This window comes from Scomber scombrus, chromosome 18, assembly GCF_963691925.1.
Source record: "Scomber scombrus chromosome 18, fScoSco1.1, whole genome shotgun sequence".
Lineage (NCBI taxonomy): Eukaryota > Metazoa > Chordata > Actinopteri > Scombriformes > Scombridae > Scomber > Scomber scombrus.
This window is the reverse complement of record NC_084987.1, coordinates 9,369,352-9,397,295: the sequence shown is the minus strand read 5'-3', so window position 1 is coordinate 9,397,295 and position 27,944 is coordinate 9,369,352. Positions and strand designations below refer to the sequence as shown.

Genomic DNA, 27,944 nt, shown 5'->3' with positions numbered 1-27,944 from the left:
TACAAATTAATTATGAGCATTAGTTTTTTTTTTGTTTTTTTTAAATGGCCTCATTAAATTGTCTGCATGGGTAACCGTGTAACAGCGGAAAGGTCAGTTCACAGAGTGGATGGTTTGTGAAGTGCACATCCTCCTCCGCACAGCGCGCTGCTGTCGGACTCAAGCCTGATTCAGACGGAGAGTGAGCAGAGAAGCTGCTGCTGTGTTCGTAGAAAATGGCCGACAGATTTTCTAGGTTCAACGAAGATCGTGATTTCCAGGTAATGCGTGCTAGCTACACGGTGGAAGATTTGCAATTGATTTTTGAGCACGTTCAGACGTTTTAGCACTTAAATGCGTCTTAAAATATCCCGTACAGAAAACGCATTTTGCAAAATCGCATCGTGCGTTTTGGTGTAGACGTCGCTCGCTAGCACTGCAAGCTAGCCATGCTAACGCTAGAGCACTGCGGCTCTTCTGCATTTAATTTCCCTTAATTTACGTCTCTGCGTTTGACTGCGACATCTATCATGGGTTATGGACTGCGACACTGTCTGTGCATGCTACAAAAACTCAGCTAACCATGCTGCTGCACACTAAATACTCAACAACAACTAGCTAGTTAGTGACCTTGGTTATTTATCGACATATGCTAACGAAAGATAGCAAAGCTAGCAGGGAGCTAACTGATAAGCTGCCTTTATTGGGCGATTTGTAGCATTAGCTAGCAATAGCTGTGTCATTTAGACAGATATAATATATTCATCACCGCTCCGTAGCACTTTGTAAATAACCTAGTTACAGTCGTCTATCTGCTGGTCCAAATAATGGCATTACATGAATTTAACATCTGCTAAGTGACTCAAAAAGCGTGCAAGTGTATAGATAGATTTTACACTTTTAGTCGACATGTCTCATGTTATTAAACTAGTGTTTTTTTCTCCTAATCAAACCATCCGTTACTTGTTTCAATTTTCCATTTAGTAAAAATGTGACTATTTCAGTGTTGTTTATGCTGTTGTGATGTTGTCAGGTTTATTTACTCCACCTTGATTTTGTTTTTAGAGATGTCATCTTCAGGGGAAAGAAAGTAGGATGACAACAGTGAGATTGGCAGTAAGGCAGTCCTTATTTTGCTGTAGTTTTGTGAATTTATACATTACAACCCGTTAACACACATTGTTTACACTGTTTTTGTTACATGTTTCAGGTTGTATATATTAGTTTAGTGACAGAGCTATATATGAGCTTTTAGTTTTACACCTTGCTTATGCTTTGAGACCGCACCCAGTAAAAGCCAAACAAACCCACATTACTGGTTAGACTACAGAATTAGGGTAATCCATACTTGTGGTTTGTTACTCTTTTTGTTTTTGTGTGTGTGTGTGTGTGTGTGTGTGTGTGTGTGTGTGTGTGTGTGTGTGTGTGTGACCATGAACATGTTGTCATTGAGCATAGTTATTACGTCTGTAGCCCTCAGATTTCATGATACTCCCTCTGCTTTGTAAAAAATCAGTCATGCATTGTAAACGTCCCTCTTTTTTTATTATTTAAAGTCACCTAACAGGATTTCTTTTCTTGAGAACGTCACACTCATTGGACTGGTGTTTGCTATGACTGTAGCCATACGTGTCTAATCCCAGACAGCAAGTTCATCAACCATATGTTTAATTTGTATTCAATGTCCTGATCAAGGACACTTAGACACTTGAGGGGTGCATGAATGCCACTGCGGGATCTTGAACCCCAAGTGTCACTCTGCCGCATAAATTGATTTGGAAGCAACTCAATTTGTCAGAAACTAACAATGAGTAGTGTTTATTTAGCAAAACAATCCTGACTCTCATGCCAAGAGTTTTGGGATTATAAGGGGGCAGTTTTTCCTCCCGGCTCAGGCTCAGATTTTATTTACCCGTGATTTTTTAAAACATTAAATCTTTTCACACATGGATTTGTCCCATTAATGATGTTGTGGTGTACAATTAATATTAGAAAAACAGACAAGATAGTAAATGTGTCTTGTGACAAAACTTGATGCCCCACATAAGAACATGTCTAATTTTTGTATTTTTTGGGGGATTTTTTTGTACTAAAAAGCAGAAGTTAACTATGTTCTGCGGCAGTCTTGTGATGAAAGTTATAATCAAGTGTATCAGTACATCAAGCATATATTAACTTATCGTGCAATGCATTCCAGGACACGTTTAAGCACACTTAAGGGACGGCTTGTGAAATTGCTTGTGTTTTGTCTTGTGTGTGTTGGTGTCCAGTGGGAACTCGGTATTCTGCTATTTTGTTAGCTAGAGGTGAATGGCTGTGTGGTCTGAATGAGTCTGTTGAGAGTAGCTCCAGCTCAGCACAGTGGATCTCTGTGTGTGAGATCTGCTGTGAAGGCATTCATATGCTCAGTATTCAGAAAGTTTCTCCCTGACTCCATGAACTGAAGCCTGCTGCCAGGCAACATAGCGCAGGAAACACCCACAGATGGTCCACCTAATAATCTAAAGCACAACCAATCCACCAGCCCCATTTGCTCTATTGATTTACATTGTCGTCTGTAGCTTTACAGTGCAGATAATCTGTACTTGCAGAAACAAATCAGGCAATTTATAAGGGCTAACAGAGTTTGCCAGCAGTATTCCTCTCATTTCTTTATGTTCAGTTTTGAAGAGAGAAGCATCAATTTTATATTTGTCGAACAAAGGGAAATTTACCCGTGTTATGCAAATCGGAGGACAGAGCGAATATCATGTCTATGTAACATTGCCGTGGTGTTGTGGACCACAGTAGGAGCAATGAGGAAGCAAGCAGCAATGAAAGTAAGAAGTCAGTTGAGATGGGCGGGGGCTGAGCTCATGGCACATTAAGTGGTCGGGGGGGGCTAGACCAGGGAGGCATCGATTTTATTCATAAATAAATCCTTTCCTCTTCCACAGCGTCGCCCTTTCTCATAATCCCCGGGACTCACTCATGCTGATGCAGGGTCCTGTTTCATCTGAATTAATGACTGCCAATGTGGCATCAAATCACCTCGTTATTGTGTGCTGGTTTGAGCAGTTGCTTATCTTTGCAAAACCAGATTCCCTAGAGAGAGGGAGAGAGAGGGAGGCAGGTAAAGCCTCCTGCATGACCCAGCCCATGTTAGCAGTGTGTTTTTACAGGAATGATTGCTTCACAGTCACACAAAATAATCAGAAAATGCTGTAGACATTGTTATTCCAGTGCCAAAGTCCTCAATATAGATAGGCAAAGTAAATATCCATCTATAAGCCCCAATCCTTAAGTCGACTGGACTGGGAAAATGAAACCTAATGTGTGTTTTATCATTATATTAGAGTTTCCTATACATGTCCTATTTCTTAGGTGCAATCAACTACTAAATAATACAATACGATGTGAAGTTGTGTTCTTTCGTGAAGGTCTGGAGAAAACAGACTCACAAACATGACCTTCGTCTCTCCTCTGCTGCTAAAGAGAAGAAGCCATCTGTCTCGGAGCAGAAACCGCTCTATAAACGCGCTGCTTTTGGTCGGGGGCAACACTCATCACTCACTGTCTGTCCCAAACAGGGCATTGGGACATCAAACATTAAATGCTCAATTTGTAGCAGTAAAAGAAAATGGTCTTACCTCATTAAATGCTGTTGTCACTCTGCTTGAAATAAATTTGGCAGGATAGGAAGAGACAGAACTCAACCCTGTCAAGATATTTATATATACTTCAGCATTGGGTTACTAAAATGTATATGTGATATTAATAACCACAGATAGAATTAAATAATGGAAAATGAAATGGGCAACAACTACAAATGACACAGTCTCAAATTCCTCATCACAGCATGAACCTGCTGTGTGTAACTTTTTCCTCTGGTGCATGAAGCCTGTGTATTTACAAGGGCCCGACCGATACTGGATTTCTAGGGTCGATGCCAATACTGATATTAAGTAGTAAAAAACATTCCAATATCGATATGTAAGCTGATATTTTTATATATAAAGAATATATACATAAACATACATTTGTTTGCATTGATCCCTTAAATGTAGTTATCAAATACTTGTGACAAATATGGTATGTAATTGATATTGATATATTACAGTTTAACGATAAATGACAGTAAACACAACTGGGAATTCAATAATTATAATTAGCTATGAATAAAATAAACATGGACAACAAAAAAAAAACATGCCTATATTAAACTTAAATTAAGAAGAAGGATCAAGTATACATAAAATACTGCTTGTATAACTTAAAAAAAAAAAAAAAAGTAAAATATCTGCACAGACAACATATTTGCAGATACCGATATATCTGTGATGGGCCAATATCGGCGGACCAATATATCGGTCGGGCTCCAGTACTTACACTTAACAGTACATAGTTTGTTTTTGTTTTACTTTAATTTTCCATTTAATTACTATCAAGTAAGCATATTTTGGGATCATTTTGGTCATGAAAAAAATCTACTCAAGGATGAATTGGACAAAAAATTAAATCACTTCTTGCAAAGCTTCACCTACTTTGCACTGGTTGACATGCTGACCTGAATTTGGCCTTTGATGAAGATTACTTGTGCTGTGGGTAACCTCTACGGTATTTTTCCAGTCATGCTATTCAGTTTCTGTGATTGACGATTACTCAATGTGTGATTGACAGGTAGTAATCTCTCTCTCTCTCTCTCTCTCTCTCTGTCTCTCTCTCTCTCTCGCTCTCGCTCTCGCTCTCTGATTTCTACCAATCAAACAGCAATATATATAATAATATATATTTCTAAAATGAGCTTTTTAAATCTGTGTCACTCAGGGTGGGAATCACTTTGACCAGTATGAAGAGGGACAGTTGGAGCTGGAGCAGGCATCCCTGGACAAGCCCATCGAATCGGTAAGGCTGCATCCATCATCCCACACCATTGGACCAGCTGTGAGAGTGGATGATTGGTCCAGGGAGAAATATAAAAAAAAAAGAAACAGTTCTTTTTACTCCATTCATTCTCGTCCATGTAGATGCATCCATTGTTTTCTTGAAGACATTTTTGCAGCCTAACCCGTAGAATCACATCTCGTGTCCATTAATACCCCCCTTTTTAAAGTCCCTTCCCATTTCTCATGTCCTCTGCCTATTCCATTTCCTGTATGACAGTTAAAAAATTGTAATTGTATATATGCTAGATCTTCCTGTTTTTACGTAGAGCTTACAGATAAATGTTAGATTTTTATGTATCAGTCTCCCATTAGTCATTGTTTGTCATCTTTGCACTATGAGATGAGATGACACAGAAAGCATGGAGTGGATAAAGCACTGTCATTAATGGCTGCTTTCTAAATACTCTAGCTGTTTGTTCCTTTTAAACTCATTCAGAAGAGAATAACATATTTTGCAAAGACCAGATTTTTTATTCTGGCTGTTGGATAAAGCTGCTTTGAGTGAGGTTTTGTTATACTGAGCCTTGTAGCGTTCTTAGATTTCTATGATCTACCTATTCAACTACTCTTTGATTCAAAATAAAAGCACAATAGACTCATGTTGCATAGCAGATACAGAGATAAAAACAGCTTGATCAGGTAGAGTTTACATTTATATACAGTGTCAGAGTTGTTGCTTCAAATTATATTTATTAGATATTGACAGTGCTTATTCCACTCCATTTAGCAAACAAGAGAGTGCACATTAGATGGTGTGAATGGCTACATTTGTGTTTGAGTGAGTGTGTGTGTATGTAGCTTAGAATTTATGTTTGTGTCTATAGGACAGTTATCTTATTGTACACAACTTGGGGTGTTCGACATTTCTCTCCTGCAGCGAATTGGCCCCTATTAGCTAAGCAGCAATGACCCGGTTTGTATTTGCACGCTCTGCTTTCTTACTCCTATCTTTAGGGTCCTTGTAACGCTTCTCTGACTGTCTTTCTCTCTCTCTTTCTGTTTCACTACTGTTACACTCTTACATCTATTCTCTCGCTCTCTCTCTCTTTCTCTATCTTTATTTCTATCTCGCTCCCTCCCTACTACACAGTGATTCGGTGTACAGTACCCTCTGTCATTCTGTGCTGGCATGGTGCTTGTGCAACTGGGACTGCATTTTTCGCTGAAGAGGCACATAGATAATAGCGCAGGCAGCTCTCTCCTTTCTGTCTTTCCCACTCTCTACGTCCCCTCTTCTGTCTCTGAAGCATTGTGGTGAGCAGGCCCAAACTCCTCTTACCTCTGCAGTGTCGCAGGCCATCTCCCCTCAACATTACGGATGTGCTTTGTGAGCCAATAAGGTAGCACCTGCAACCAAGTATATGTCAAAATAATAATGATGGAGTTTTTGTTTTTCCGGTCTGAAATAGATATATTGAACATTCATGCTTATCTAGCAGGCATGCAAATTCCTTAAGCTATGTTAATAAGCAAGAATTCATTAATCATTAACATCTGATGCAAAACTTTATTTCAACAATTAATATGACTATTTTGCAGATATTGGTCTCATGAGTAAAAACAAGTGAATTTTTAGTATTATAAATAAAATAACGAGCTAATAACAATTAACTAAACATCAAGCATAATAGTTCTTTGCTGCATCTGGAGGACAGATTCAATGAGCTTAAACATGCAGGGTAGTTTAAAAAAAGGTCACCTCTTTGTTACATCAATGGAAAAGCTGTAGGCTATGTTTCCATTTTACTGAGTTAACATTTTGAGGGTTTTTTTTAGGCAGCAGCTGGAGTAAATTCAGTCATTGTTGATATTCATGCCCTTCTGGAAAGTGAAGGTACCATTTACATATGTTTTTCTTATTTCACAGTCTGTATAAACTGTTTGTAGCCTGAACCATATGTTTTCAAAATCAGAATCTAGTGAACCAAGAACATTAAAAGTTTATATTCTGGACAATATTTAGCTATAATGCACTTTGTCACAGAAGCACAAACATCCTGTCGTGTGTGGGAGGTGACAGGGAGAAAAGAAAGGGAGAGAGGTGGCCTGCTCACCTGGCTTGAGTGGCTCTTTTGCTCCTGCGCTATTATTTGTGGAGGGGCGCTGAGGGCTGCGCTGCAGCATCAAACAGTTCTTTACACATCCGTGAAAAAATGGCCACATTAGCGGGGCCGTCAACCATCAGTCACTTAGTCACCAATGCTGATGTTCCCAAAAAAGCAACTATACTTTTTTTTCATCTCAGTGGACACCTGTTGTGACATAAGGTATGATTTTATAACACAAATGTACTACCTGCTTAGCCTAAAATATTTATTACATATGTACACTTAAATAAATACTTGATCCTGGCATACAGTATGTAACCATGTGTTTGGGTATGCAGGTCTTTAGGATTTGTGCCATTGTCCACAAGTGTTAAATCTCGGAGCTGTCAGTGAATGCTTCGGCCCAGCTTCTCGGAGCCCCTCCCCTGCCACTTATTGTGTGTGATCTATAGGCAGCTAGAGGTCTGTGGTACTTTTTTGGGATCTTTTTTCTATTTCTGTCTTTCCCCCCTTTTGGTCTTTTGCTCTTTCTCTCTAACATTGTTTTTGCATTGCATGTGTTAACTTGGTAGCATTCAGTACTTATTTCCTCTCAAACATTCTGTCCTAATCACTACTACAGTTTTCCTCCTAGAATCATTCCTCCCACGTCTCCCCCCACCCCTTTTCCAAATCCTCAAACCACCCCCTCCTTCCTCCTCCCCTTACCTGACCCCGTCCCAGAGCGATATGCAGCGGGCAGCCTCAGAGCCACAGAAAACACATAAACGCTGCGGATCTAATACACACATGTAGAAAGGCCACATAAGAGTCATTTCTCAGTAAAAAGTTTGTTTGTTTTTTTTAAAACATTTTTTTTAACCAACTTAGTCATCCGTGATTATCTCTAATACAATCACTGAGGCCCATTAGGAGTTTGGGTACACAAAGTGAACTGGCTAAGTATAAACAAATTAACACTAACTGAATCTTGAACATACAAACTGTCAAATCTGCTTTTGTGTTATAGTCAGACCTTATATGACACAGCTGTTTTGTCCCTGTAAACTGGCTTCTATCACCCATTAAGGTGGAACACCAACACTTTCTTTCATTTTTGACAACAAACGCAGGGTCTCCCATTTAGCACTAGTCCTTTCTCGGTGAGCAACGGGTGATGAGTTCAGGCTCATTGCTGAGGCCCTCAAAGAGTAAAACAAAAACGATATCCCGACTTGAACCTTTTTTTTTTGCTGACTTCCTTCAACTTTATGTCAAACTCAATGTGACAGCAAATGTTACGGTCTCTACTTAACCTTGCTAGACTTCCAGTTGATGAATTATGAGGTAAGTGTGTATGTTAAATTACTATACTTGCAACTTATTAATTGGACTCTGCTGTTTTTGTGATTTTTTTTTTTTCTCCTCCCTACATCACGTAAAGCTAATCAAATCTTTAATCCCTTCATAATCACTTTGACACATCTACACTAACCTCCGTTTACTGTTTAGTGGGATCTTTCTGTTAGTATTTTTTACTCTTAACTAAAGCACTAGGACAGTTGTTTTCATTTAGTCACACCCTTAAGTAGTCAAGACAGGCCAGGAATTTACAGAGCACCAAACATGTGGAGCTGGAAGAGTTAACGAAGAGCAACAAACAGCAGAGTTTTTCCACAACCAGCACTTGCCAAAAGACATTCAACAAGCATCACGAGAGAGGATGATGACTATCTCCAGCAGCCCACCTTTTTTTGTTTTTTTTTGTTGATAAAATCCCTTTAGGGTCTCTCTCAGTTTTCTTTTCAGAATGTGCAAAAAATCTCAGATCTATTGTGGAGAACAATAATTCGAGGACAATTTCATTAAGTATGTGGGTTTTATTAAAATAGTTTAATTTAGTCACTTATATGGATTAGTAGGCCTGTTCCCCGTTACATCCTCTCGAGTGATAAAATGATAATTCAACACGGACACGCAAACATACCCATATTGCACGCATATAAATAACTGCATATACTCTGAGGCCTCTAGGTGGGGGCCCCTGCATATCACTTCCCTTACCCATATCTTTTGCCATGCACTGTGCCAATGACAGCACAATGCACACTTTAAAAAAAATGAAAACACCCCTCCCCCCTTTTCGTAGATCTCTTTTGTTTGGATAACATTTTCTATTTTTCTTTCTCCTGTATTAACAGTCAGTTGGTGGATTTATTGACATGCCTACCTTTTTTCTGTTTTGTATACAGTATTATGTTTGTTTAAAAAGCAGAAAGAGAGATTTGCATTTTTTAAAGAACTTAGAGAAAGCTAGCAGAATTGCAGTTGAAAGCGTTTGGCCGGTTTCTTACGTTGTGTCACGTGTGACTGTTTTTTTGACAGCCCAGTATTTTAAAGCCAGGTTCGTATGGAAATGCCTTCACTCCACTTGCACTGCTGTTGGACTCGCCGTCTTTGCTTTCATCCGTCTGTCTGTCTATTCTTTTGGTGCACTCATCTGTTGTTAACACGCAGTCTGCACCTCATCTCCGCCCTCTAACCTTTGCTGAGCCCATTTTGAACTAATCTTTTATTAGCGTCAGCAGTTGCGACTGGTGCCTCATCCAACCTGCCCTTCCTGTGTTTATTTTGTTGTTGTTTTGTTTTGTTTTTATATCTGAGAGAAAATATGTAGGAAATATGAGATGAAACACATTTAATTTAAGGTAGGTAGGCTTATGTTTGTTAAATTTCATTGTCTAGTCCCCAGTGGGACTTCTGACTTCTAACAGGAATTGTGTAGAGCATGAGCAAGAGTCAACTGGCTTAGAGTGCATTTTGTTTTCCCTCTTGCTCCAAGCCTCAGATATAAGCTAATCTCCCCCAAATCAATATAAATGTTCACGTGTAGTGTTGTTGCACCATAATACTGCAGTAAGGGACAGAAGCATGCCCAGTGTCGGTGGGAGGTGTTTCACTGCAGCAAATTCTGCAGTGTTTCCCTGTCAGGGGACATGTTGTCCACCAAGCAGGAGAAAAGACACACAGCCTCAAATTCTGTGTCTATCTTCGGACACGTCCAGGAACTGCCGGGCAGGAACACGTTATACGCACTGATGGCATGTTAATGTAGCCTTAAATGTCCTACTTGTGAGTTGATATGAGCAAGCTGTCTCCAGTTCTCTTCCCACCGTGTGAGAGGCCCAGCAGAGATTCCTGTCTTATCTCATCCCACAGCGGAAGGGATCTGACAGTCACACAGAGCGAGAACAGCTCACACATCCATGAAATGGAGGAGCAAATATCAAACTCTGACGGAAACAGGAAGTAGAGCAGTTTAGCCTCTCTCTTGGGTATTGCAGGCAAACACCAGCGAGTTGTTTTTGGATCGAATTGTTTTATTCTAGTCACGGTGGCTTTTAACTGCTTTTGCAATTTATTGTTTATTTATTTCTTTTGGAAATAATAAATAGGGAGGAAAAAAGAAGGCAACAGTTTGCTCTGAAATACCAACAGTGGTTGAGAAAAAGATTAAGCCAAATGTAAGCCAATTGAGACCTCGTGGGCGGAGATGCAGTGTGTGCTGTGTGTGTGACTACCACTCCCCTTCACATGCACTAACCCATACAAGCCCAGCTCACCTCCACCACCCCTAGACACTCATCCACACCATGGCTCAGCCTGCTCTGTTCTGCCCCCCTGTCTTGACCTCCTCTTTTTCAAAGAAAACAAAAAAACCCCAATTGAGCCCTGTTGAGCCATCACCTTCTTCTCTGTGCCTGATCCACCTGACACTAACACAGTTGGAGTTGTGTTAAACCGTCCTCCTCCACCACATCCCCCTTAGCCCGCCCCACCCCTCTGTATGTGTACCATTCACAGTGCGCTACTAACACCGACGACTCTTTTTGTTAAAGCTCTTTAACAAAAAGCTGCATGCCGTTTTTTTTTCTCAACCTCTTCACCTTCTGTTTGTGAAAGTTGATGTCAATCTCTTTGTGATTTTTTTAATAAATATCCTTTTTTTTTGTTTGGTTTGTATGTTTTCTTTTTGATAGAATGCAGCACTCTGGTGAATGTTAGACAAGCTTGGAATAGTCATAATCACAAGAGAAAAAAAATCACTGCTTATTAAGAAATCTCATTGTTTCCTTTTTATTTGTGCTTGAGGATGTACTGTAGTGTGTAGTGGTGGGATGGTCTTGCACTTCACTTAATGTTTTTTTGTTTTCTTGCTGACCCATACTAGTGATATTTTGGTCTCAGACATGCACATTTGGCCCCACAGTGTGTTAGGAATTCCTGTTGTGCGTGTTCTCACACTTCTCTCTCTCTTTCTCTCTCTCTCTCCCTATCTCTCTCGATAGAGCCTCTTTGGTTCACTATCATTTGCCTGATCTTGTCTACGTTGTTTGTTGAACAGTGTTTGCATAGTTTGGTCATAGCAATCATCAGTATTAAAAAGAAAAAAAAGCAGAGAAATTATACTTTAAAGTAGATGGCCTCTCTGCAATTGCACAATTTTAGTGTAACACTGTGAAATCTTCTAATAAATACATTTATGCTAGTTCATCACTATCTTGCATTTTGGTAAAAGCCATCTAGACTGTAAAGTATAATTTCTAGCTAATTAATACTAATGATATCTATGAGAAGGATCAAATTAGAGGCATACTAACGCGTGCATTATTTTTCTTTTTTTCCATTAATGGTTTAAAATCAAAAGTGTGAACGTGGTTGGGACCAGATCAGAGATGCTGGAGGTGTCTCAAGAACACGCACAACAGCTATTTCTAGTTTATCTAAAGGGGCTATGCACACAATGTCTCCCCTCTCTTCACCTGCACACCCACATATTCCCTCACACGTGCATATTCTGTCCACCCCTGGGCCTTGTAATGGTAATCCAAGGCCCACTAGTTCCACTTTCTGTCTCTTCCTCTCGCTATATATATATATTTTAATTTTTTTTTTTTTTTTGTGACAGCTGCATATGTTTCATGGTGCCTCCCCTTGTCATGGTTACGGAATCACAGCAAGCTTGGAGTTTCTTGGTCTTCGTTTTTGTTTAATGCAAGATTTCCATACCTGTTCTGTGTCACTTTTTTCTTTGTGTACTAAGATCTTGCTCTGTAGCGGTTCATATATGTATGAGTGTGATACATATATTGCCCTTTCCTCCTTCCTCCTCCTCCTCAACTTCTCAGTTAGTAGATGTGACTTGATGTGTTATCTTAGTCATCTAAAAAAAAAAAAATTATACAAATATAGAAATGCTTATTCCAAATTTCTTTCTTTTAACTGCACTCCTACTTTAGGAGGGTATCCTATAGTTTACAGACTACACATAGCCTCATGTATTTCATCATAGTTGAAAATCTACCCGTCCTCTCAGTCTCCAACCCTCTCCTCCCTCCCAAACCCCCAAACTGCCCCCTTACCACTCCTTGTGCTGGAAGACACTGATGTTACACACTATAGGTGATGTGGATGACAATAATGATGATGGTGATGGTGGTGGTTGTGCTGATGATGATGATAGCGATTTTTGTTTTTTTAGTTAGTTAGTTTGTTTGTTTATTTGTTTTGTTTGTTTGTTTGTTTGTTTTTTACCCATGCCCACAGGGAAAAGCTTCTCTTATTATTGGAATATTTTTGGTTTTTTTCTCCTCTGTTCTCTCTGCTAGGATAACATCGGGCACCGGCTGCTTCAGAAACATGGCTGGAAGTTGGGGCAAGGGCTTGGCAAAACCATGCAGGGTAAGGACACAATCCTCTGTACACTTACAATCAATGTATGCTGGTGGCACTGGCCACTGTCTTCTGTTATTTTCTTTCCTCAAATTTCCAGGTTTTTTTGGTACCAGCAAATTTAGTTTTCTTTGCTCTCCACATCCTCTATCTCTCTCTCTCTCTTCTCTTTATGTCTGTTTCTTGGTAAACATGGATTAAACATGATTCCATTCATTCCTGTCGCTCACAAGCTGCTGTTCCTTAAAACTTGAAGATGGAGGGGAAAAAAAGGCTCCCGAGGCTTTGTGATAGATTAAGACTGAGGCAGGGACACTCAAGGTTGGGAGATGTCTTCCCATGCTACATTTAGTTTACAGCAATTGAGATTAAAGTGGACTTTAATCCCCCCCCCCCCCCCCCCCTTCTAAATAACTGTTCAGTTGGACACAATTCATTTTAGTTTACATCCAGTTGTTACAGCTAACCAGCTTCGAAAAAAAGTAGTTATGAATTTAAAGATTGCTATTGTGCCAGTTTGTTTGTTGTCTTAATTGTACATAGGTTTCTCACCTTCTATAAATCTTGAGCAGAACCCCGGGTTAAAAACATTTTACGTTACTGCATCTTGGTTACAGGAATAAATGCTGCTGCTCTTTTGAGAGTCGGGAAAATGTATTCTCCTTTTGGGCCAGTGTTTGCTTAAACTCAGTCCAACATGGCGGCCTCTTTGCTTGAATATACAGCACTTGAATTAAGCAAAATACAAGACTGTTCCTGGGTCTTGTCTGGGCCAGTTGTAATAGCAATTACAGAGCAAGTCCCTCTGGCAATGAAATTGGACCAAATCCAGAACCAAGCTAGGCCAGAGAGTCTGTGTTTGAGATGCTCGGATTGTGTCCCAAGCTTTTATGAGAATCTCAATGCTGATCTGATTCCTCTGAGATTCATTCAAGATTTTCTGTACTGTGTTCTTAAAATCTATAACATCATGTGTGGACTGTAACGTCAGTCTTGGCTAACGTCACCACCTTATCAGTTCAACTTGCTGTGCTCATAGGCTCAGAGGCAGTGGTGCAGAGCCCTGGCATGTTTTTACCGAGCCCCATCCTGTCTCCTCACCCTCTTTCCTCTCTTAATCAGTTTCTCCTTTTTTTTTTTTGTCTTTCTGACTTTGTTAACTCTCATTTCATAGCCTCACCCTTCCCTGTAATTCTCTCCAAAGAGGATGATGTATATCATTGTTCATGAATGATGTCATCACTGGCAGGCCAATTAGGCCTTTGCAGTCTGCAGAGAATGGAGCTTGTTTTTCCACATAACGTCTGGCATTTAGTCTAGTTTACTCATCCGCCATGTTCCTTTATATCCTCTGGGCCTGTACCATTTTAACACCACTATTTTAATTTCCACGTTTCTCATCAGTTGTAACTTCATTTCTCTTTGTTGCACAACTGCAACTCTTGCTCAAGTGAAATTGCCCCTCGGTAACCTCAGCAGTGTAACAGTCATGTTTGGTGTCAGCATCTTTAACAAGGAGCACCACTCATCTTGAGGAATTGACCCACCCACAAACTATAGACAAGTTTAGACTTACACAGCTAGTTAAGGAAGTGAGTCACTTAGATTTAGAGTGTGAAAAATAAGATACAGAAGTATTTGTGTCCAGACTTGTGCTGCTTAACTCAATTTGTAGGCAGCGTAGTTAGATTATTAAAATGACTTGCCGCCAAGTCCACGCATTCCTCGTGTTGACGGTTCTGGGAATGTGAATCTCAAATCAATGTGGTTCTCCAACATCAGGAACAGAGCAGGGGCCTCATTTATAAATCATGTAGGATCTCGACCAAAAGTATCTGTGCGCACAAAAGCTGAAAACGGTGCGTGCCAAAAAAATAAACAGATTTATAAACCTGTGTGCATGCACAAATGCACATATTTTTCCCTTCTATAAATCACAGTCAACTCTGAAAATGTGAACACATGGCCGAATCTCATGTCCCACCCATTTCACTCCCACAGTTAACCATAAATGGTCGATGCAAAAAGACGTCATGAATATTGATGTGTTTTGCAGTATTAAAAACAGAAGAACGTTCGAGAGGCTGATGGCCTAGTGTATGGACTAGTGGGGACACTTGAAGCTCACCGTATCTACTTTATATAAACACATACATGACTAAGGAAACCACACACTCAATGTCTAAAGTACAGTTTATTTTTACTCTAAAATCCAGCATATAGGTGTTTCTCTAATTTACACAAGCTGTATATGAATGTGGGTAGTGAAGCCAGCATGATATCTCTAGCGTTCTCTTTGCACCTGACAGCACATTCACAAACTATGAAAAACTACATAAAAACTAAAATTGTGCTCAGCATTTATAAATGAGGCCCCTAATGGTGACAGAAAGGTTTAACCAGGCTGTGTTGGTCCTCGCTTTACTGGACGTTGGCTGTGATGTTAAATGTTGTTTACCTACCAAAACAGAAGGGGAGGAACAAGAAATGTAGTTCTTACTGTTTGGTGTTTTTTAGTATGTTTGGAGAACTTTTAAAAAACATCCTGGCTGGAAGTCATTTTTCACATATATACATGTTATTTTCAGATTTATTAGCCCCAGTTTGGAGATCATAGTCTTTACAGGCAGGCAGTTAATCACTTGTATCTTTAGTTGACTCTTTGCAATGATCTGTGATGTATTTTGGTCTGACATTTAGACAATAAAGTGTACATTGCGCATTGGTTAGCTTCCAGAGACATGCTGATCTCCTGACTGATTGTGGAGCTTTGTCTTTGCCGCCCTTACGCCTCCTGTGCATGTACATATATGGCCTTCATTCACTGCGTTGTCTAATAGGTATTTTCAGATGGACCGTGTGGCTGCTACTTCATTCTGGGCAAGCTGTCAAGTGTATGAAGTCGAACGACATAGCAGCAATTTCTGAGCTTAGCATTCAGTGTCTGTCATTGTTTATTTCCATCTGGCCTTGAACAGCTGAATAGCAATCTATTTACTGTGATAAGGATGTGTGCTTTGTGTGGAGAACAAGTTGCAGGGGCTGACTGTGCTCTTGTTTTTGCCACTGGCATCACTGATGTGTGGTTATGTAAGCATCCTGCTTTGTGGGCAGATGAGACTGCGGCAAAGTGTGTCCAGTTGTTGTTGTTGTAGGAATTAATCGCCCTGTGCTTGAGCCCGCTATCTGCGTTCAAATTAGCTGATGCACTAAGGAGTAGACTGGAGACACAATTGCACCATTGCATCACATGGAAGTCTGCTGGATAATCATTACAATTACTCTCCTTTCGTGTCCTACCTGACAGAAGAGAAGGTTTTTGAATTTTGAAGTGAAAGCATTGTGTCCCCTTTAAGTTTTTCACTGTATTGACTTTGTTCTTATTCTTCTTTTGTCCTTTTTGCCCCTTTTTAGGTAAGGTTTGTTGGATCCCCTCTGTATGTCAGTATGTGTGTGTGTGTGGGTGTGTTTTCTTTCTCCCACTCGGCAGTTGACCTCAATGTAACACCCCTTTTACAGTGTACTGTAGGCTAATGGCCTCTGTCAGCTTCCTCCTCTTCGCTTCATAATCACTAAACCTTTATTTCAATCTGCTCAAGAGTAAGTGCTTCGATTTGAACAAAGTACAAAAATCCATTTGAAATCAAGGTAGATTTTAGGAAGCCGTGATTCCATCACATCCCTTAGAATCATCATCTCCACGTATTTTAGATTTTTTTTCCTCTTTGAGTTTCCGTGGCTGCTGTCGGGTACCTGATTGGCTGTAACCACGGCTCAGACTTTGAATGGCTTGCAGAGTAGACAAGTTTTCCCCTCTGCTTGTTTGCCTGTTTCAACCTCCAAACCTGTGAAACTTGTGTATGTGTGTGTGTGGTCATTATGTGGGACTGAGATAAGTGTGTGTGTGTGTGTATGTCTGTTACTGACCGGGCCATAGAGTCAACTTACAGGGAAAACCTCACCACCCCTCTACACCCCCGAATGTCTATGTCCCCATGGTTACACGCTCCCATCCTCCCCCTCTTTCTTTGCCCCTCCTGCACAGCATGTTTTGTCCCAGAGGTGCACTCCTGCCTGCCTCAAACTGTCACACTCACCTGGCTTTAAGCAGTGTTGGAGGTAAATACACTGAAAGTGGTTTCACATGATAGAGTGAAATGTAACACTTGGGTCGGGTGCACAGTTCACATTTTTAAGTGTACTTTGGTTAAATTGCTGTTCCATAAGCAATGCAGAACCCACTCTAAGCACTGCTCAAAGCCTTGCTGGCTGTTTCCTCAGGTACATTTTATGTGTGTCACGTGTTCACCGTTCCGGGGGTTAAGCACATACCAAAACGAGCTTTCTGGCTGTAGGCTAGTGAGGAAATGAAAGAATCTCAGGGAGACTTGCTAACTGGGCTGACAAGCGTCAGCGAGGCAAAAAGCTCAAAGGGGGAAAATGGTGGTTGTCCCTAGAAGCATCTATCATCTGTCTAAATATTTGACCATATGTTTAAAAACATTTTTTTTTAAAGACACTGTACCAGACACTTCAAAAGTAGATGTTACTTTTGATTTATGACTTTCAGCAGCTTTCTTTAAGACAGCATGCTTTTTTTTTTCTTTACCTGTCAGCGTTGACCTTCAGACTCAGTTTTTAACATCATTCCCTCACCCAGTACAGCTCCTCCAAAAAGTATTTATGGGGTTTCAAATTTCTTTCCTGCTCGGCTAAGGTGAAAGTGACAGAACGCTGGGTTATTATTACTTACACAGGGATACAGGACTTTTGGCATACTTGGTTAGGGGTGGTAGTCTGGTACCCTTGGGGCATATCCTGGTTGAGAGATTTTAAAGATGAAACCAGACTAGGAACCTGGGGACTGGGACGAGTGTTTGGGAGAGAGTGGTGAGAGGAAATCCCTGTAAGCACCTAGCCCTGAGTGAAGGGATGAGGGGGGTGGGGAGGGGCGGGGGTGGGGGGGGTGACACACTGAAGCCCCTCTGGTAATGAAACCCCCCCCACCCTTCAACCCCACAACCACACTCCCAACCCCACCCTCCCTTCTCTATGTGCCTCAATCTTCCTGCTTAACCAATTGGTGTTTCTTTTTTACAGCGATTTGATCCTGCCCATGTTGTGCTGATGGTAAACTTAGTGGTAAATGTTATTTTATCCCCCAATTGAATTGTTTATTTTGTTTTTTAATTTCTCCCATTTTCATTTTCCTGTCATCAGAGCACCAATGCTACATAGGCTTTCAATTCTCCCTGTATTAGTCCTCATTCTGCTGCTTGTATATTATCATGCATATGTATTACTCTTAGAACATTGTCATTTTGTTTGTTTTCAGTTTTTTTAAACCTTGTGATTCACACCCTGTGATTTTAGATGCACATTGTTTTTGTCTGGTCCCTTTCTTTTCCACTGGAATGGGTAATGTGGAAGTATTGTCACTGTGTTTTTTTAAAAGATTGGTGATAGGTTTGGGATGATTGTAATTGTTCATTAATCTTTTTAATTCTGGGCCTGGCTTGTGACTCCATTCAGACAGACCACTGCAGTGCTAAACAGAACAACACTGTTTTGGTGTCACTTCTCTACCGCTTGTCAGGCAAAAGCGCATGTACACACACACACACACACGTTTATCAGTCGGTAGTCTTGTGATCGAGATATCACAAAAATCAGTCCTCTGCCCTTATTTCCTCTGTGGATTTTTAGGCCTGTAACATTAAAGCAATCAGAGTCACGTTTTCATTTGAAAGCCCACCCAGCTGACAGACACTGCAGTGGGACTGGGAGTCCAGGCAGTCCATTATGTTACAATGCCCATGCATCTATGATTTCAGAATTAATATGTCATTGGGCTGTGATGACTAAATTTCTCAAGAAAATAACAGGAATGACTCAGATATTTACATAAATCATATTCTTACCCTCCTCTGCACAGGAAGTTAAGAATGTGTCAGGAAGTAGCTCCGCCTACAGTTTTAAATTATTCAATTCATATTTTAAGAAAAGCCAAAAGCCTTCAAAATGCATTAGTGTTAAATACATTATACATGTTGTCTTTAGGCTCTTTTTGGCCTCAAAGTATTACTTTTGCAAGACAGTGGAAATGTATTAACATTCTGGGTTGTTTTGCCTTCAAGAGAAAACCCCTTAATTTGGAGTTCTTAATTTTAAAGTCTCATAGCAATGACGCTGGGATTGTACATTTCCAAGCCCAGTGCCTGTAGCTATTCCATATGCCCAATGGTATACATGTAAAATTGATTCAATGAAAAAAAACAAAAAACTAACATGATTATGTGTGAGGAAAAAACTGAAACCAAACTGAATTGATAATCACTATCAGTAAGATCGATTATTGTATCTGGCTGGCAACAGGAGCAGCAGACTAGTCCAAATTCTTTTTATGCCTCTTTTTTTGTTTTTGTTTTTTTGTTTTGAGATTCCCCTGTCTATCTGTCTGTCTGTCCTCCCTTCTCCCCCTACCCATACCCATGTTTTACCAGGTAAGTATCCCCATCCCTTGCACTGTCACCATGGCGATATCTGGCCTGTGACGTCACTCTGCTGTAGTTCAGTGCTTGTGTCCTTTTTAATTTTACTGTCTTTCTCTCTGCTTTGTTTGGCTGATTATGAGTGGATTAAGCAATTCTGTGTCAATCTCCAAAGTAGTTTTGATTTTTTATATATTTTATATCCTTTTTTTTTTTAATGTTTCATTCTGTTTTGTTTTTGGTTGTCTTTGGTTTGTTTATTTTTCTACAGTTAATTTCCTTCTGATCTAGCTCTTTTCACAGCTTACGTAACATAGTTTAAGTAGACGGAAGAAAATAATCTTTTAGCTGCAGTCATGATGAGGAAAGGGGCCTCGGACAAGGGAGCAGATTTGGTCCTAAAGGACAGTGAAAAAGGGGCTTGCAAGGGTCAGCCAGCCTGCGGACAGTTCAGAAAACAGATGATGCAATGGGCCTGAGATAATATTGGGAGGCTTTGTTCTCCTCATGGAGAGTGTCGCAGTATCGCTCAGTGAGCAGTGGCAGCAGCTGCGCAGGCCTGTTGCAACTCCCTACACACACACACACACACACACACACACACACACACACACACACACACACACACACACACACACACACACACACACACACTACACTACACGCAGTCCCTCAAGCTGTAGTCCTTGATAAACTTGGCATTCTGGTTTAACAGGACTGCAGCAAAGAATGGGTAGAGGAGGGGTGGTTGGTTTTGACAGTACAGCTACATTAAAATGTGTTATATTTGGAATCAGTTTTTATTCTAGTGAACTTTTTCCAGTAAGACACATTAATGACCCTGATGCCCTTGACTTCATTTAATCAACCAGGATATGATAGGTGCAACCAATTCGATTTCTTCAAAATTCATATCAGCAGCCTGGTCAAAATGTGACAGGAAGGCTAGATAAATCTAAACTTGGTGGCTGCAGTAAGCTGTGAGAATGGCTGGTGTTTGGTTCACTGTAGCTTTCTGGTCTCTTTGCACTTAAAGGCAAATTTCTCTAACCCCAGCACCCTATGCTCTAAAAGCAGGCTGTCTCCGAGCTGGCCCTCCCTCCCAGTTTCAAATACTCACCTTGTCATCTCTCTGTCTCTTTTCCCTCAGGACGCACCGACCCTGTGCCCATCATCCTCAAATATGATGTCATGGGAATGGGACGAATGGAGATGGAGGTAAGATGTGTATTTTATTTTTCAAATGTGTTTGTTTTCAGCAGCCCAGCACACTGAGTGTCCAGCAGTAAAAAAAAAAACCTGCTCTTAACTTGTTTTGATATTGGACCAAATCCAGTTCTTGATTTAGCTCTCACCACTATAATCTAATCATCTTTAAACTTTTTCACTGCAAAATTTATTTGAAATCTTTATTGGCAACAATTGTAGAGAGGTGTACGTAATAAATATCAATACATTATGTCGTAACACACCCATGTATTAAAAATAATGCTGGAGAGCTCATTGGCTTTGAGCATGGCTAGTTGGTTAGTCACATTTCTGCCCCACTGGAGTCGCACTAGGGAAGTGTCAGTGCTGTTAATGACAACTGTGGAAACAACCAGGAGTTTCAGCAGGCCACTTGACTATACTAACTTACAGAGCAGGATTACAGAGTGGTAAAGCTTTCAGACAGCCTCAGGAAGAATCTTTAAATCTATTTCCATGGCAGAAACTACAAACACGATCCTAAGAGCCCATGCGCTGTGCCAAGATTCAACTGGAGTCGTTTAAAGCTCAGCAGCGTTGGATCGTGGGGCAGTGAAAGCATTCACTGAAGTTATCAATCATGCTTCACAAACTGGCAGTCTGACAGATGAAAATGCCAGGAGAGCAATACCTGCCTGAAAGAGTAGTGCCAACTGCAAAATCCTGTCAGCGGAGGTCAATTTATGGCCTGTGTTAGACCCTTTGGCTTCACCGAAAGGAAACCTCACTGCTACATCCTGGGCTAATCCCTTCTGTGACAGCTTAAACATAACAGGGGTCCTCTGTACAAAGCAGAGTCCAAGGAGAGGTTGTTTGTCAAGATGTCTGTTATAGATCTTTGCTGCATTCAGAGGCCTCAAACCCTACCAGACACCTTTTGAGATGGACAGACCTTGAAACTGGTAATAGGTTATGATACAGTAACACTGGCTGCCTCATTAAAGATGCAGATGCTCCAAATGTAGTTGGCACATAAGCTGAATTTGGGTTGCTGCCATTCAATCGTGTGTTCTGTTTTTCTGAAAGGCTTTGTGTTTTGTATTTATTTGCTTTTGGCATTATTGCTCTACATTATTTAAAGCTTACCTGTGGTTTCATTGGTATTCATACACACTTGGCTTCTGTCACGCATCTGGTCTTCATATTCAAATGCTCATTTCACACCTAGCTAATCACATGCTACATGAGTGTTATAACTCTTGTGTTTGTCCTCTTAGCTTGACTATGCAGAAGATGCCACAGAGAAGAGAAGAGTGCTTGAAGTGGAGAAGGAGGATACAGAAGAACTGCGGCAAAAATACAAGGTAAGGCCCTTAAGCCTCTTTATTATTTTGTAACCTATACTAGTAAGGCTGATATTACATACCCATCTCAAAGTGGAAGGTAACACAATCCAAGATTAATTCACTCATTCCCTTGTGTATTTAACATTAACAATAGGACCAGGTGGAAAAGGAGAAAGCCATCGCAAAGGCACTGGAAGACCTGAGAGCCAATTTCTACTGTGAGCTATGTGACAAACAGTACACCAAACACCAGGAGTTTGACAACCACATAAACTCTTACGACCACGCTCACAAGCAGGTACTGCTTACTATTAATTTTTGCATCCTTTATGGAGATCTGTTGTTCTTTATTTTCTGTGAGAGCAGAGATCTTGACACGCATTGTTTCTTTTGTGTAATGCAGAGGCTTAAGGAGCTCAAGCAGAGAGAGTTTGCTCGCAATGTGTCATCCCGTTCCCGGAAAGGTGGAAAGAAACATGAAAAGATGCTGCGCAGATTGCATGAGTTGGCTGAGCAGAGAAAACAGCAGGACTGGTAAGATTATTTTCTTAGAGTGCCCTCTGCTGGTAGGATTCAACATGTAGCTATTGGTAGTACAATTACATTACTGCTTGAGTGCTTTGAATGATCATTGTACAACTTTTTTGGCCAAACAAATCCCACATACTAAAACAAAATATACATTTCATATTATTTTAACTTTCACAGTACATCAAAACACTGTAGAATAAAAATTTTAGTCTTCTCTGGAGAATATTACTCCAAAATATAAAGGGAGACCACCCTACTATAATAACCTCAATATCATGAAATGCTTTTTTTGTTGATAAAGCTGAATTATGATACTGAAGACTATCAGGAACCAGCAAAGACCTTTTTGTTGTTAAAAAAAACAACAACACGCATGCAATTCCTGGTAAACTGTTGTGGCAATTATGTTTGGTATTTCTTCATTTGGAAACATTTATCCCACATCACATTATTATTGTTCTTTTGTGTTTCAGTACCCCAGGAAGTGGGCCCATGTTCAAACCTACCACAGTGGCTGTGGATGGAGAGAAGACAGAAGACAGCGATAGCATGACGCCTGAGAACCCTGCTTTGACAGACGTTGCCCTGGAAGCATCACTGGCAGAAAAAACTGAGCAAGCCTCCCCAAAGCCTGGCCCAACTATTAGCTTCTCTCTGGGGAAAAATAACTCCTCCTCCTCCCCAACCTCTAGTGGCGCATCCAAAGTCAGTGTGTCCTTCTCTTTTGCCAAAAAAGCACCTGTAAAGCTGGAGACAGCAGCTGCAGTGTTTGCTGATCATGGCGAGGAAGCTATGGAGGAAGAGGAGGGTCAGGAGGGAGAAAAGCCTGGAGGACAGGAGGAGACATCTGTCTGTAGCATTGACAGCCCCAAAGGAGGATCAGCTGAAGGTGAAGTAGGAGAGGGCAGTAGTGTGGCAGGGACAGAAGAGGTGCAACAGCCTGATGATGGAGCTTCTTTAGCCTCCACCCTCAACAAACTGAAGATGATGATGAAAAAAGAGGAAGGCTATGCGGGGCAGGAGCCTGAGTACTATCACTATATACCTCCAGCACACTGCCGGGTAAAGCCTCACTTCCAGTTTTTGCTGTTCATGAAGGCAACTGATCAGTGTCCGAGTAAAGAAGAGGAAGATGAGGAAGAAGCACTGGAGGAGAAAAAGGTTGAAGAGACTGCCGAACAGACGGAGTCCAGCGTTACAGAGTGTAAGACAGAAAAAGAACAAGAAATTGTCACTTTGACCCCTGACCCAGAGCCAGCTCCTCCATCACCTAAAGTGAAGACGGAGGAGGTCTCCTCATGCGCAGCAGACACGGCTTCCACTGAACCTACTTCTCCTACACAAAAAGGAGAGACTACACAGGACACCCCAGATCCCAACTTGGGCCCTAAAATTCCCACAGGTCCCTTCTTCCCTGTTCTGAGCAAAGATGAGAGCACCACCCTTCAGTGGCCCTCTGAACTCCTCGAATTTACAAAAGCTCAGCCATCCCTGTCTTACAGCTGTAATCCCCTCTATTTTGACTTCAAGCTGTCCCGTAACAAAGGAGCACGTGGTGGAAAAGCAGTCAAGACCTCTAAGCCTTCTGAAGAGTCTGATGACAAGGGACAAGAAATAGCTGCTTCAACAACTAAAGTAGATACAACTACTAAACCTGGGACCAGCACTGATAAGGATAAACCAGCGACAAAGGGGGAGTCCGAAGGCGATGAGCAAAAACTTTCAACTGGCAGCAGCAGTGCCAAGAAAAAAAAGAAAAAGAAGAAGCATAAGAAGTCTTCGAAGCACTCAAAACGCAAAGGAAAAGAAAAAGGTGCAGGAGAAGATGCAGAGGGAGAGTCTGAGTTAACGCAAGAGAAGCCCAAAAAAAAGAAAAAACACAAGCGGAAGAAGAGCAAAAACAAGGCTCCAGATCAAGACGAGGCAACTGGTGGTGACAAAGAGAGAGCAAAACCAAAGTCAGAAGATAAAACTGTTGCCTCTTCTGTTCAGCTGACACCTGGAGTGGGAGGAACTGCTGGAAATACAGCAGTAGAATTGGGGAAGAGGAAACGTGCTACTAAGGAAGTGCCTTGCAAGTCTGGAGTAGAGGAAGGAGGCACGGGAAAAGGCACAGATAAAGCCAACTCCTCAGAGGAGCACAGTGGCACCAAGCGACAAAAGACTGACTCCAGTGCACCTCAAAGTGCCTCCTGCTCAACCTCAGCCCAAAAGAGTCCTGGTCCTGGAAGACCTCCTAGCAGTGATAGTGAAGAAGAAGGGGGCTCTACTACACAGCGCTCACGTCATCACAGGTCGAGTCCTCGGGAGCAGCGCCGCCACCATAGTGAGGAATCAAGGCGGTCCTGCAGCCGCTCATCAAGACGGGGGGAAAGACGGGGCAGCAGTCGTCGTCGGCACCATCGTAGTAAAACTTCACGAAGTCACTCTTACTCCAGCAGCTCTGAGCGCTCCTCAGCAGGCAGCAGTGCCTACAGTCACCACAGCCGCAGCTACTCAGATAGCTACAGCGACTACAGCACAGAGGGTCGCAGACGGAGGCACTCCAAACGCTCGTCAGACTCAGAGTATGACAGGAGGGGTAGCCGAGGGCGGAGACGATCCAGGAGACATCAGTACTCCTCCTCTTCCTCAGAAGACTCCCGTTCACGTTCACGCAGCTACAGCCGCAGGAAGAGGCACCGACGGCACCACCGAAGCAGTTCAAGAAGCTCGAGTAGCTGGAGCCGCAGCACCAGCGCAAGATCGTGGAGGCGCAGCTACAGTCGTAGCCACAGCTCTGCCAGCCGCTCCTCTAGCTCCACCAAAGGTTCCTCTCACCGACGAGGCGCCAGGAGTAGAGGGGACAGTGACTCACACCGCAGAGATTTCAACCGCTCTCGCATCTATCGATCACAGTCTCCACGTTCATCACGATGCCTTAATCGTAACACCCATTCATCCAGCTCACAGGCTCTGAGGGCAGGGGGGTCCCGAGATGCAGGGGAACAGAAAAACACCCTTACTGCACGCCAGCTGCTGGAGAAGGTTCAGTCTAAAAGAAGCTCTGATGATTCTACCACAGGAACAAAATCTGGGATTAAAATTAAGGATCCACCACAGGGATACTTTGGTCCTAAACTACCCCCAACCCTGGGAAACAAAGCCCTGCTGCCCCTCTTTGGTAAGCTACAGGCAGGAAAGAAGCTACCAGTGATTCCCCTAACCAGACCTGATGAGGGTGCGAAATCAGGAACAGGGAAGGGCTCTGAGGCTGAGGCAGAGGTTATCCTGGTGGAGCCAATAAGGGAGTTCCCTCCTCCGCCACCACCTCCAGCTCCACCAGTCCAAAAAGTTGAGGAGACCCCACAGAGTACAGTTGCTCAAGAGGAGACACAGCACCCTGCTACAGAAACCCCGGTGCACCCAGAACCCCGGCCATTGTTTGAACAGGAACCCTCCATGATGATGCCGCAGTATCAGGGAGAATCAGGACAGGATCCTTCTCAGAACCCCATGATCGAATCTCTCATGCCAGAAATGCAGCAGCAGCCTCAAATGCATGCCTATCCTGGTTACCCACCACCCAACCTAGAGGAAGATGGCATGGAGGCAGAGGAGGATGGATTGGCTCCTTTGGAGAGTCAGCCCATTACATTCACACCAGAGGAGATGGAGAAGTACAGCAAGCTGCAACAGGCTGCACAGCAGCACATCCAGCAGCAGCTTTTAGCCAAGCAGGTCAAGACATTTCCCTCTGCCGCTGCAGCAGCGGCTGCCGCTGCAGCAGCTGCCAACATGGCCCCAGCTCCCCCTCCCCCAGCCCTGCAACAGATCCACATTCAGCAGCCCACGGTGTCCGTAGCCTCTGGCACGTCAATCACCACAGTGCAACACGCCCTTCTGCAGCACCATGCTGCCACTGCTGCAGCAATGGGCATCCACCCTGCTGCGCATCACCACCACCCACACCCTGCCCATGCACAGTTGGCCCAGGTACACCACATTCCCCAACACCACCTTGCCCCCATCTCCCTTTCTCCTTTAGGCCACTCCCTTGGTCATTCTCTGGGACACTCACTGCAACATGCTGGGCTGATTCCTGCCCACCACACAGCCTTCCTCTCTGGTCAGCCTATTCATATAATCCCAGCATCTGCACTTCACCACACACCCTTAGCTCTCCACCATGTCCCACATACAGCCCTCTACCCCACACTTTTCACACCCCGGCATTCACAGGCTGCTGCAGCAGCAGCTCTCCAGCTCCACCCTCTCCTACACCCAATCTTCTCAGGGCAGGACCTCCAGCACCCACCTAACCATGGTTCTTGAGTAATGACGCAAGTGAAGGCACCAAACCACTGGAGGAAAGACTTAATCTGAACTGGCTTGATTCAGGGTTTTAGATGAAGTCTTTGGAACAACATGCAGGCGGTGTGACAGGTCAACACACCACCATATTACTCCATAGTGCAGCAAGTTGTAACCACAAAGTGGTGCTGCCTGTGTTGGGTTCAAAATTGACACTAGCATTTTCTTCTGGCTATGTGAGGGTATTTCTTTCATGTTTTGCCCTGAATTTTTAAGGCAGGGTGTAGATTTAAAGACACTGGGTTATGGTCTATCTTGGTGTATAATAACAGCATCCATTTTTTTCCTGAATGACAAGTCAGAGAAACCACTGGAGTTTTTTTGTTTTCCATATAAAAAATATAATTTTCAGTTTCTGCTCATTTTGGCAGCCAAAAAGAGATGTGTAATGGCTGAAGCTATAGGCAGAATCATGTTAGGAGAGGAGGAAGAGGAGTTGGAGGAAGGTATTGTTCTAGAGACAAACATTCTACGCTTCTGTAATGTAACCTTCACAGACAAACTATTTCATAAATTACTGATACTCTGTTTATATTCTCATATGACTACTTGCTCTCTTGGATCCTTGGTCTCAATAATTTGTAATGCAGTAACGTGTATATATATCAGTGTGTAATGTGAAGAATCCCACCAATGATGACCATATTAAAATTACAGCTATGGTGTCCAAATCGGTATGACGTTGTCACATAAGGATCCCCTTTCTTAAGAGAGGGAAATGTGATGTAGGGATTTTAACATCCCTAAAGCTCTGAGGCAAAGCTGATGTTCCCTGTGCTGAGGGTACACCTGAATGAATTGCACTGAAATCTCTACATCAAGATGGTGCTTTTTGCATCATGTAACAATAAGATTGTAGTATACTCCAATAATTGTATTTTTATGTTTTTAAATTATTTTCCAAAATGCTCTTCTGGAGAAGGGCTGTGTTTTGCTTTTGTGTAATTTTGTACATAAAACTGCTGTAGATGAACCAATTAACATTCTAGAGGTTTTAGACTGCTATTGATAAAGCAGAATGACACGGTCAATTGAAGGTGGAAACTTGTATGTATTTTAGAGAGGTTGTCTCTAATTTTCCCCCTGCGGAGACAGGCTGGGATGGTAAAGGATGTGATCTGTCAAACAGTAGCAACTCTGTATTTTTTGAAAACTTACTCTGTTTCAGCCAATAAAATCTTGAGTTCAACTGTGTTTTTCTGTAATATTTAGAGTTGATGAAATTAATAAACAATTGATCTTTGAACCACAAAGGAATGAAAACACCACTCACTTTTTAGGGTCACACTCCCATTACTCATTTGGGTCAGAGAATAGGAATACTTATAGCATAAAGATTAGTATCACACTTGAAACACTAGGTGGTGTACT

The 27,944-nt window shown here is 42.0% G+C and overlaps 1 protein-coding gene across 6 annotated transcripts; it reads left to right on the top strand.

Moving 5' to 3' along the window:
• Positions 1–112: 112 nt before the first annotated feature.
• gpatch8 (G patch domain containing 8) lies at positions 113–27,762 on the top strand. Of its 6 annotated transcripts, XM_062439010.1 has the most exons (10): positions 223–260; positions 4,786–4,863; positions 5,782–5,817; positions 9,317–9,335; positions 12,601–12,673; positions 20,306–20,373; positions 21,621–21,707; positions 21,844–21,987; positions 22,093–22,223; positions 22,694–27,762. In XM_062439010.1, the coding sequence occupies exons 5-10, from the start codon at positions 12,667–12,669 to the stop codon at positions 26,532–26,534; spliced, it is 4,278 nt and encodes a 1,425-aa protein (XP_062294994.1). In that variant the 5' UTR covers positions 223–260; positions 4,786–4,863; positions 5,782–5,817; positions 9,317–9,335; positions 12,601–12,666; the 3' UTR covers positions 26,535–27,762. The 6 variants fall into 6 exon arrangements, with proteins under 6 accessions (XP_062294992.1, XP_062294997.1, XP_062294996.1 ...); XM_062439008.1 differs by lacking the exons at positions 5,782–5,817; positions 9,317–9,335 and having other exon boundaries at positions 113–260; XM_062439013.1 differs by adding an exon at positions 17,765–17,806 and having other exon boundaries at positions 190–260; positions 4,786–12,673.
• Positions 27,763–27,944: the final 182 nt, after the last annotated feature.

Bases quoted from the DNA above. Each gene is read 5' to 3' on its own strand.
- gpatch8 (XM_062439008.1), top strand. From the start codon at position 216: ATGGCCGACAGATTTTCTAGGTTCAACGAAGATCGTGATTTCCAG. The intron at 20,374-21,620 runs GTAAGATGTGTA...TTGTCCTCTTAG, and splicing joins TGGGACGAATGGAGATGGAG to CTTGACTATGCAGAAGATGC. The intron at 21,708-21,843 runs GTAAGGCCCTTA...CATTAACAATAG, and splicing joins AACTGCGGCAAAAATACAAG to GACCAGGTGGAAAAGGAGAA.